Genomic DNA, 10,800 nt, shown 5'->3' on the forward strand with positions numbered 1-10,800 from the left:
CTGTTTGGTATTGTCCAAGTGGACGTGGTCATCTTGTCCCCCTGCCCTGGTGTTCTGACCCTGGTGGTGTGGGGGGAAATACAAGGCACACTTTCCAGGAGGGAGGTTTTTATTCTATGTTATTGGTATGACAGGGGAGCGGCCCAAGATTCCACCTCCACAGTCCCATAGGAAGAACAATCGGGAGAATTATATACATCTAGAGCGGGCGACTACGGCTAGATCTTCCTGGGACGCGGCGGGAGAGACGCCGGCTCAGGCCACGGGGGCCAGGCCGACCTGGTTGTTGGCCCTGTCGAAGACAGCAAAGTACTGGCGGATGAAGATGTCACCCAGGATCCAGAGCTCTCCGGAGGGGGTGGGGAGGTTCATGCCCTGGAGGCCACTGACACAGCCCTCCTGGCTCTGGAGGAAAGGAGAAGAAAGCTGGAGACGGGGCACAGACTCTGAGGTGACAGGGTGCCAGGGACGAAGCATCAAGGTCCCCGGGCCACCGCATGGCACGTGCAAGGAAAGAATTTCCTGGCTTGTGTCTGGGGACTTGGCTCTTCTTGGCCGGGGGTCTGCCTGGATAAGCTGTTAGCTCTGCTATTGGTTTCCAGGGATTACTAGACATGAACCAGTGTTTCTGGCAAACGTACAAACCCTGACATCAAGCATCGGAGCTAAGAGGTTTAGGGAGAAGTCAGCCGCCGTGAAGGATTTTGGAAGCCCTGGTGACACAGCCTTTTCTCATTCTGACCCCGTCCGGTGGCAAAGCAGATCAGCTGTTAGTCCTTTTCACTTACTAGGGCACCGGGCCACCACCTTGGCTGCACATTAGAACCACCTGGGGAGCTTTGAAACCCACCCCCCATTGCTTAGGCCACGCCCCCTCTTAATTAATCGGCATCCCTGCGAGGTAACCGCCTGGCCATCAATACTTCTTGTTGAATAACATCCACTCCCAGGGCAGAACCGGTTTTCCACCTGGCATTATAATAGTGGGTGAAGCGTTGTCCTGCGGCTCATACCCTACCAAGTAGAGATTTGTTACTTGCACAGACAGTAGGAGCATCACAAGCCCTGACCCTAAGGAAGGTATGGTTTCCATTTGCTCAACCCTTTGTAGCTTTGATGTGGTCGATCCCACTCGATTACCCTACCCACGCTCTGGGGGTGGGGAACGCTGACATCTCTAGTTTCTAGACCAGGACACTGAGAGCTGGGAGAGGTTGCAACTGGCTCGGAATCAATGAGCTGGTCATTGAGACCCAGGACTTGGACTCAGGTGTCCAACCGGAAATCCTCTTTTCCTGCCACCAGTCTTTGCCTCACTTTTCCCTTTGTGGGGGGCGGGGGGCGCTGCATCCACATTTTCATTCTTGCATTTATTTTAAATGTCTCCTTTTTCTCTGGAGGCTGTGCAGAACAGATGTCAGCTTCAGCCCTTGGAAGAGCACTTTCCCTTGTGCAAAGTGCCATGGTGTGTGGCCACATTCACTGCAGGTACCTGTAGGTGACTGGCCCAGAGCCCCCTTACCTGCAGGATGTAGGCGCTGGGAGGCAGAGGGTACTGGATGCCGTTGATGGTGAAGACGATGTCGGGCAGGTTGTTGATGGCTGAGCAGCTGATCACCATCTGGAAAGAGTGAGGGTTAGGAGACGTTCGTTTCTTCTGCATGGCAGACCCACCACTTGGGTCTAGAACAGGGCACTCAGGGCTGGACTCACCTGGCCCTGTGAGCCCTGGCTGGCTCCAATGTAGCTCTGGAGGGTGGCAATAGCGCTGCTTGGGCCGGTCAGCAGAGAGGTACCTGTGTCAACAATGGCCTGGCAGCCCTGACTACAAGCGACGGCCTCTCCGTTCATGGTGACACTAAGGACGAGATGCCAGTAAGGGTCCCCGGAGTCCCCAGGGGGTGTATGTCTCCCCAAGGAGGAGCCAGGTGGCCCCAGAGGGCCCCCCCTTCCATCCATTGGCCAGTACATGAAATTCCAGCCGTTCTCATTCATTCACGCATTCAGTTACTCAACAAATACCGACTGAGTGCGGGCTCTGCGCTAGGCATGGGAGACGCAGAACCAGACAGCCGCCTGGCTCCGGGCTGCTGCGAGCACACGGTCTGGCTGCAAAGATGGGTTTTGGTGGAACAAGAGCAGGAAGAGCTGGACGCCTGGCCGCGGAATGGAAGCATAATGCAGGGGGAGGGCGGTGGTGCCGCGGAAGGCTTCTCCGGCAAGCAGACCCCCGAGGTTGCGAAGGAGGTGCAGAGTGGGAGGAGGGCATCACAGGCAGGGAGTGAGGGAGATACGGAGCAGGGGCAGGAGGTGCAAGACGTGATGAAGCTTTAGCAGGGCTGGGGCAGACGCAAGGTAACCACTATGTGCCAGTTTGGTCAGCACCGTCCCGGGTTCAGTACTGTGAGTCTGGTGTCCCAGGAAACGGCTCATTCCCGGGCAAACCTGGGCCGCTGGTCATCCTGGCAGGCCAGCTGGGCGACGAAGAGCTGGGGACCGAGGCTGCTTGGGGAAGGCGCGGGCCCCGAAGGGGAGAGTAGAAAGGGAATGCCCTGAAACAAGTCAGCCCCTTCACCCTAGGGGGGGAGGGAGGGTCATGAGCTAGTTCAAGGTCCGCTAAGTGCTGGGATGTGTGGACAAGTCTGCTGGGAGATTGTCCTGCCCGCTTGACCAGAAGGAAAGTGACTCTCCTTCTCCAGTGAGGTACCTTTCTTGGGGTCTCTCTGGCTTGGCCAGCTTCCGCCTTCTCCCCCTGGGGTACCTTTCCCGGCGCTGGCTCTTCCAGGGGGATTCTAGAAAGCTTAGTTACCTCCAAGTCTATATGGAAAGGAGACGGGGGGCCCACGGCAGGGTGTTGGCCGTCCACAGTGCTCTCACCTATCCACGGTGATCTGCCAATAACCCTCAACAGAAACAGGCACCCAGTTCAGGTTTCCAGTGAAGTAAGAAGAATCGATGCCGCCAAACATCACCACACTGCCACTCTGGTCATTGCTATGGAAAATGGGGGTGAGAGGCAGGAATTCATTCACGCATTCACTCATTCTCCTGAACATCTACCATGCCCATCCTAAGAGCTGCCCTTGATTACGCTCTTGCCAGTGCCAGGAGCTGTGGCGAGTGACAGACAGGGTCGCTATTTTTATTTCCACTTTGCAGTGAGGCTCAAAGACATGAGGCAACTCGCAGGTCACGCAGCCAGGGAGTGGCTCATGTCCTTCTGTTTCCAAGGTGTGTGGTTTCTACCCCATGTTCACTCCCATTGCTGCGGGGAGCTCAAGAGAAGCGAATGCATGGCAGTGGCCGCTCGTAAGGACCTGATGGTGTAGTTTACTGGCTCTCAGCCAGGGGTGGTTTCCAATTTGACAACATCTGGGATGTGTTTTGATTGTGATTCGGAAGGAGTAAGGGGGTGTTACTGAAAGCTAGTAGACAGGCCGGGGAGGTGCTAACCATCCCGCAATGCATAGGACAGCACCCCCCCCCCCCCCCCCCGCCAACAGCAAAGAATTCTCTGGTCTAAAATGTCCAGAGTGCTGTGATGGAGAAAGCCCTGATTGGTTGGAGAAATAAGAGAAATACTGAAGTAGCCATAAAGACAGGTTATGTGCACGAGCTGACTGGAATATTAATTGGCCAAGAGGAGAAACGGATGAATGGCTCCCCCTGTTGTAAATTGTAGGAGTCCTTGTTACTGGGACATTCACTTTCTAAATCTCTGCGGTTTCGGGTCAGATAGGGAGGCAGGCAATGATAGGAAATTAACCAAGGAAGAACTGGCCACAGATAAAACGATCCCCACTCCCCTAACCCCACCTCAACTCCCTGCAAACATCCGACCATATGATGCGACCCAATGAGATTACAGCAGAACAGTTAGCAACTCCAGAAAAACATTGAGCACAACAAATCACTTCGAGAGAGAAAAGGATGTGTCAGAGGAAGGGTGAGTGTCTCAAGAAAATTTATGACACCCTCTGATATTCTTGCATAAACCTTTACTCAACCAAACCAGCCCTTGGCTTATTCTTTATTCGTTGTTCCAATTAACTCATAGTCACAACCGGAATCTAGATTTTGTTAATTAACAGAAGAAACTTGCTTTCATCAGTTAAAAGTTCCCTTGTTCAAGACATTTGTCTTGAACAAAGTCCTATTTTCATTTTTTGCTATGGAATTTTGGCCCCCATTTTAAGTGGATTCACTTAATCCACTCCTGGGGGCCAACAACGAGGGTGCTGGGGAGCAAATGGCTAATGACATTTGATTGTGTAAGTCAAGGCGACAAAAGTCACACTGGTAAAACGAGATGAAGGAAGGTGGTTCATCAGGGAGGGATTTGGCACCATTGTCTCCAAGATTTACCTCTTGAGACTTACACCTTGACCTTTCAAATCCCTTGCTTGCTGAGACACTGTCCACCTCACCCAGCCCTGGATGGCCCCCTGCTGCGCCCCGCTGCCCGCCCCCCCCCCCGCCCTCCCAACTTACCCGCTTAGGTAGACAGAGAAGAGGTCTTGGGAAACCAGCCCCTGGTTCCACATGTTGTCAAAGACAGGGGTAGCCCCGGAAGATGAAATCTGGGGGTAGGCCAGACCCAGGATGCCGTCGAAGGGAGCGTAGTACAGGAAGGAGCCAGGCTCAGTCTTGCTCAGGCCGAAGATCTGGTTGGTGTCTGAGATGCCTCCGACCTGAATTGGGGGAAACCAAGGTGTTCACCATCAGCACGTGTTGACTGAGCACTGTGGTGCCCGCCATGGGCCCAGAGCATCCCTGCTTCATTTCGAGTAGGACTTGGCTTCCAGGGCGGCAGGCTGGAAGGAAGGGGGAGGGACTGGCCCCGGGAGTGCTTGTTACTGATCTCCAGATGGCCAGGGTCTGAGATGCAGAGGGAGAATTTGCTGCAGAGCAGATGGTCGCAGTGTGTGTGTGTGTGTGTGTGTGTTTCTGACGACTGGATGCAAAGCAGACCCCAGGCAAGTCAGAGCCCTTGACCCCAGCTGCACCCTGCGGGGTGGGGGGTGGGGCTCGTGGAGTTCACCTGACTCAGGGGGGCTGCAGGTGGGGGTATGAAAAGGGGGAGGAGGTGCTGAAAGAGAACTGAGCCTTTTTGCCTTCTGCGCCTGTCCCCTACCTGGCATTCAACTTGGTGCTGAAGTTGGCTTATGGCTCCCGGCGCCCCACCCCCTTACCCACTACTGCTCCACCTAGAAATGGCTGCCACATCTTTGCCACTTTCCCCTCCTGCGTCCCCTTTCAGCTTACTTTTGTGGTCACCGAGACCCACATTGCTTGAATAAGCTCACTCTGGGGGTGCACTGTGGTCCCCAGGGTCCTGGGAAGATGGCTTCAGGGCTGCGCGGGATGAGGTGGCCGGCCCGCAGGTGCTCACCTGGACGGTGTCGTAGCCCAGGACACCTGTCATGCTGCCAGTGCCATAGGCGATGGAGACTGGCTGGTTGGTGCCCTTGTAGGTGGAGGACTGCTGAGGGTTGAAGCGGTTGTGGTTGGCTGCCAGGGGTGAGAAGTAATGACGTCAAACTCAAAAAGCCGAGTGAGAGTCATGGGCTGAGAGTGTCTTCCTAGGGTGAGTGCCTTGGTTCTGTGCGGGTGGGGGGCGGGGCTTTGGAGGAGAAAAGTAACCTTTCCCCCAAACTTTAGAGCCCAAGCATCCCCAGTTTCCACTTCTGTCTAGTTGGGCCAGTCGGGACCATGCACCCGATGGGAGGTCCCCAAGGACCCCCTGGTCTCCCCTCCTCCTGGAAGTCTTCCCTGATTGCTCCCCTGAGCAGAGCAGGCTCATGGCCAGCCACGGTGCTAAGCACCTTCACGCTTCTCTCTGCCAGTAGACTGAAGTCCCTGAGGGCAGGGGCCGTGTGTGATTCACCCTGTTATCTCCGGGCACCTAAGCCCCGTGCTTGGCACAAGGTGGGTGCTCAGTAAATGCCTGTGGAGTGAATCCCTGAGTGCCTCCCCCAGGCTTGAAGCCCTGGGTGCCGTGGGCTCCCCGAAGGGCTGGTGCCGGGGAGCCTGGGCCGGGCAGGGCCGAGCACTCACCGCAGGCAGGACTGGAGCAGTAGACGGAGGGCACCCACAGGTTCGAGGAGCCTGTATCGAAGATGACGGTGAACTCCTGAGGGGGGGTTCCGATGCCGATGGTGCCGAAGTACTCCAACTGTCCGGGGGCGTGGGGGCACAGGTCACCGAGCGCACCGTTCCCTGGGACTCCCCGGCCCGGCCTCCCCGGGGACTGTGTCTGGGTCGGCTCCTCAGCCTATCTGCCACCTTTCCCTTCACTGTTCTCCTGGTCCTTCTCGCCCTGTCCGATGCATCCATCCTTCAAGGCCCAGCCTGGTCTCCCCTCCTCCTGGAAGTTTTCCCTGATTGCTCCTCCATTACCCTCTGACAGTTCTCTTCTAAGCACCATGAACACCCAGTCTGCTGCCCCCCCTTCAGCTCTCGTCTCGTATAGCTTGGTCTCATCGTCCTAGAGAATGCACGTTCTCAGAAAGGGGTGCAACCTGACACACCCATCAGAGTATATGCTGAAATGCTTTTTTCAGTAAATTGTCAATGGGGAGATCAATGAGGCACCTAACGATGGGCAGCACTTCTCCCTTGCTAGCTCTGTTCCAGCCCCGCTGGTCTCGCGATTCTTAGATGATGATAAGCTCCTTTCCCCTCCCAGGGCCTTTGCACTTGCTATTTCTTGTGCTAGGAAGATATTTATTCTAGATCTTTCCTTGGATGGCTACTACTCATCACTCATTCAGAGCTCCAGTCAAATGTCCCCTCTGCCAAGCGGCCCTCCCTGACCCCTTTACCTACATTTGCCCCTCCCCCACTGCCCCCCCTTACTCGATTTTTAATTTGTGACCCTTGTCATTCCCTGATATTATCTTACATATTTATTTGTCTCTTATTCGTCTTTCCCTCTAGAATATAAGCTCCAGGAACTTTATTTCTCCACCACTGTTTCCTTAGCTGCTTGCACATAGTAGGTGCTTCATAAATATTTGTTAAGTGAACAGGTGGGCTGACTTTACCAAGCTCTTACCAAGGACCAGGCCCCATGCTAAGCACCCCAAAAAACATTACTGCATCCATTACTGGCGACAACACCCTGATGGTAGATATTAGTGGTTCTGTCTTACAGACGAGGAAGCTGAGGCTCACTCAGAATGTAAATGACTTGCCCAAAGTCACGTGGCTCCCAAGCAAGAGAGCCGAGGCACCAGGGCTGGAGGTTTTAAATAGGCTAAGCTCGTAAGGATGGGCAACCTGGTCTCATACCCTTGGCCCAGGGCCTCTCACGGTAGGGACGCATAGTATCTACCGAAGGGCTGGGTGTTGCCATGGGGTCCCAAATCGGAGAGTCGGAGTGATCTTCCTGAAGCTTCCATCTGGTCATGTCAGCCCTTCCGGTGAAGGCAACTCAGTGCCAGTTAGGCTGCAGACCCTCCTGAGACTCTGACTTGGCTCCACTCACTGACCCTGCAGGCCTCGCTGTGCCTCTCTCCCTCGCTCTCCGCTCTCCATGAATACCAGTCTCCTTTCCTCACATGCACTCTGTTCTCCACTGTCACAGGATCTGGCGCGAGCCGTCACACCCCGGGACACTCTTCTGTCCCCTGGAAACCCCAGCTCTTCCTTCGCTGCTTGCCCCGGCCGCACCCTCTGAGCCTGAGATCTTTACTGTGCAGCCCTTGGCCCCGTTGTGCTTTTCATGGTTTGTGAGGCTCCTCGCTTGCTGTCTGTCTCTCCCTCCTAGATTGTGAGCTGCATGAGGGCAGGGGCCGTGCTTGGTTTTGTCCACGGCAGCTGCCCCTGGGCCCGGCACAGTGCCTGGCACTGAAGGAGGTGCTCTGTGTGCATGAACACGGGATGGCTGAACGAAAGAACCAATGAGAACCACGGCTCTGATTGTGAGTTTTCCTGCACCCCCTGCGCATCTGCGATCCTGGGCACAGACCCCTGGGTTCCTGCCTGGGAGCCCTGGCCCATCATCCAAGACCCCCGGGAGCCCCTCTCTCTCCTCCGGGGCCGGCCTGGACACTCACGTCCATGTAGTTCTCCAGGGACTCCGTGGCCATCACAGTGGCCTCCTGGGGGAAGTACTTGCTGGCTGGGTTGGGGCTGTGATTCTTCAGGAAGTCCTCTAGGAGCCCATGCTCCATCAGGTTCTTTCTTAAGGACTTCTTTTTGACCAGGGGAACCCTGCAACGGAGCATTGGCAAACAGGGGGCTTAGGAGGAGGCAGAGTAGTTAGGCGAGGAGTCTGCTCGTGGGGCGCCGCGGAAGCCTCGGAAGGAAAAGGAACCTGGCCCAAGAGAGGGAGAAGGAGGGGGAAGCCAAGAGGGGAGACGCTTCTCTTTTTGGCACACGAACGCAAAGAGGTTGAGTGCTTGCCCAAAGTCACCCGGCCTGGTCCTGGAGCTGGGAACCCAGCCCAAGTAGGACTCGAGACGCACGTCCCCCAAAAGGGCAGAGGGAGACCAGAAGGGGGGCTGGAGGTGGCGGAGCAGAGAGGAGTTGGACGAGGGAAGAAGGAAGAAAAATGTGAGGGGAAAGGAAGGAACGTGACAGGCAGCAGAAGGAAACAGCCCTGGGAAGCCGGTCCAGGGGCTGTGTGTCCCCGAGACTCACCTGATGATAGCGCACTCAGAGAGTGCCACCAAGGTGACCAGCAGCAGCCACTTCATGGTTCTTCTCGGTCCCGATCTCCAGAGAAGGGTCGAAGGCTGGAAAGTGCAGGAGAGCCGGCAGGAGCTGCTCCTTATATACAGTCCAAGGGCTGGGGGTCAGCCTTATCAGCCTCCAAATGTCACCCGTTTTCATAACCCCAGACAGAAAAGTTCCTGATAAGACTGTCCCCGCCCCTCAGCTCTGTTCTGGGAAGTTTCCAATCGAGTAGATTTCCACCAGGACTGAACCCCTGCAGTGGGGATGGACCTGCAGAGGGCAAGCTACGGAGCGGTGGCTTATTTCTTAAATAATGGAATTCGTTAAAACTTGACAAGCTGCATGTTTTGACAAAATTGTTCTAAAGTGCACTTAACACTGAACAGATGTCGAGGGGGCTCACTGTACCCCACCCCCACCGCTGTGGGATGCGCCTGCGAGAACAGTCCGCCACTCAGCCATGGACCGTGTTCCTGTAGCTGCTTCCCCAAAGCACATTCCTAGGTCGGTGGTTCGGGACTCAGGACACGTTTTCACACAGAAATGTCCTCCTGTGGGATTGCTGGGTGTCAAACTAGCCTACAGGCTTCTCACAGCAGTTGGGCTGACTTTTGGGAAAGTGGTGCGTGCAGCACAGAGGAAGGGGAGGGAGCCAAGCAAGCGGGAGAAGATGCCTTCCTTTGCTGGAGGAAGCAAACTTGAACCAGGCTGGGTTTGTCATTGGAATCTGCGCCTTTCTCATTCTGCAACCCTTCTCCCCCTCCTCTCTTACCCTCTCAGGTTGCTGGAAGTCTCCACCTTGGCGATCCCACCAGGGGCTGACTCTCCCAGGTGCTCCATGCTTAAAACATGGCCCAATCAGCTACAGTAGAGCAAAGCTATCTGGGCAAATTCATACTAGCATGTGAGTGATTTCAACGAGGATCCTCTTTAAAAAAAAAAAAAAAAAAAAAAAGAGGATCCTCTTCTTAGAAGAGGATGCTTACCAACCCACAGGATTCTCTACCTTGTGGGGTTTATTCAGTGGACAAAGTGGAGTGAAAACTTTGATTCAGAAATTGTGGGGGACGGAGATAGGCAGGAGGGAGGTCGCCAGTCAGTAGCAAGCCCTATCTGTGGGTCTTGTTTTGAAATCTGATTCCCTGGGCCACCCCTGATTTTTCCAGCATCAGGAGACACGGATTCTATGAAAGCTCCAAATTTTGCCCAGTGCCTCTGGGTGAGTTTGGAGGGGTGGGCAGTGTGGTTCAAGGTTGGGACCAGGCGTGGTTAGTACATAGCACATTTGCATTTCAGACTTACCCGTTAAGACATCTTTGTACCCCCAAATGTGGATCCTTCACGTATTTTGGTACCTGCTTCCTCTCCTCTCTTTTCTTTCCCCTCCAGCCTTTCTCACTCTGACCTGTGGGCTGATCTCAGCCCTTATATGGTGGAGTTGATGGTCCTGCAGATGCTTGCCTAAGTTCTGGGAGCTCCAGATAAAACCCTGGCTCAAAGCTGCCATGGGGCAGGAGGAAATGTGGGGGTGTGTGTGGGGGAGGTGTGTGGGGTGATGTGTGGGGGGCTGTTCATTAGGACTTCAAAGGTAACTGAGGTCTTACACTAGGGGGCGGGTACCTGGGTGCTCATCGTTATTCTTTATACTCTATGTAATCTGTCATGTGTATCTGAAACCATTCATCATAATTTTTTTAAAAAGAAAGAAAGAAGGACCGAGTCTTTTGTGCTTACTTCTCAACTTGGAAATGAAAGGAAATGTGGGAGGGTGGTAGCAGGGAGAGTCAGGGAGCCCGCAGGATTGAGGTGCGGGGAATGAACCACGAAGATCATTATGTGTGTTTTTTTTTTTTTTAAAGATTTTATTTATTTATTCATGAGAGAGAGAGAGAGGCAGAGCGAGAAGCAGGCTCCCAAGGAGCAGGGAGCCCGATGCGGGACTTGATCCCAGGACCCTGAGATCATGACCTGAGCCGAAGGCAGACACTTAACCATCTGAGCCACCCAGGCGCCCCATTATGTGTGTTTTATTCATCTTTCATTTCCCTCAATGGATTATATGGTGCACGGGAGTGTTCACCACCGTGTTTAGATTAATCCCGGGCAAACTGGGCTTAG

At 54.5% G+C, this 10,800-nt stretch overlaps 1 protein-coding gene across 1 annotated transcript; it reads right to left on the reverse strand.

Moving 5' to 3' along the window:
- Positions 1 to 255: 255 nt before the first annotated feature.
- LOC110575877 (pepsin A) lies at positions 256 to 8,702 on the reverse strand. The gene is made up of 9 exons (XM_021684900.1): positions 8,647 to 8,702; positions 8,061 to 8,217; positions 6,058 to 6,175; positions 5,393 to 5,511; positions 4,492 to 4,691; positions 2,878 to 2,994; positions 1,714 to 1,858; positions 1,523 to 1,621; positions 256 to 405 (listed from the first exon to the last, which is right to left on the reverse strand). Exons 1-9 carry the CDS (start codon positions 8,700 to 8,702, stop codon positions 256 to 258), a joined length of 1,161 nt encoding a protein of 386 aa, XP_021540575.1.
- Positions 8,703 to 10,800: the final 2,098 nt, after the last annotated feature.

The sequence above is a fragment of the Neomonachus schauinslandi genome, chromosome 11, assembly GCF_002201575.2.
Source record: "Neomonachus schauinslandi chromosome 11, ASM220157v2, whole genome shotgun sequence".
In the NCBI taxonomy this organism is placed as follows: domain Eukaryota; kingdom Metazoa; phylum Chordata; class Mammalia; order Carnivora; family Phocidae; genus Neomonachus; species Neomonachus schauinslandi.

Coding starts and splice junctions, on each gene's coding strand:
- LOC110575877 (XM_021684900.1), bottom strand. CDS start 8,702: ATGAAGTGGCTGCTGCTGGTCACCTTGGTGGCACTCTCTGAGTGCGCT. Junction 1,859..2,877: donor TGGCAGATCACCGTGGATAG/GTGAGAGCACTG, acceptor TCTCGTCCTTAG/TGTCACCATGAACGGAGAGG. Junction 1,622..1,713: donor GCCAGGGCTCACAGGGCCAG/GTGAGTCCAGCC, acceptor CACTCTTTCCAG/ATGGTGATCAGCTGCTCAGC.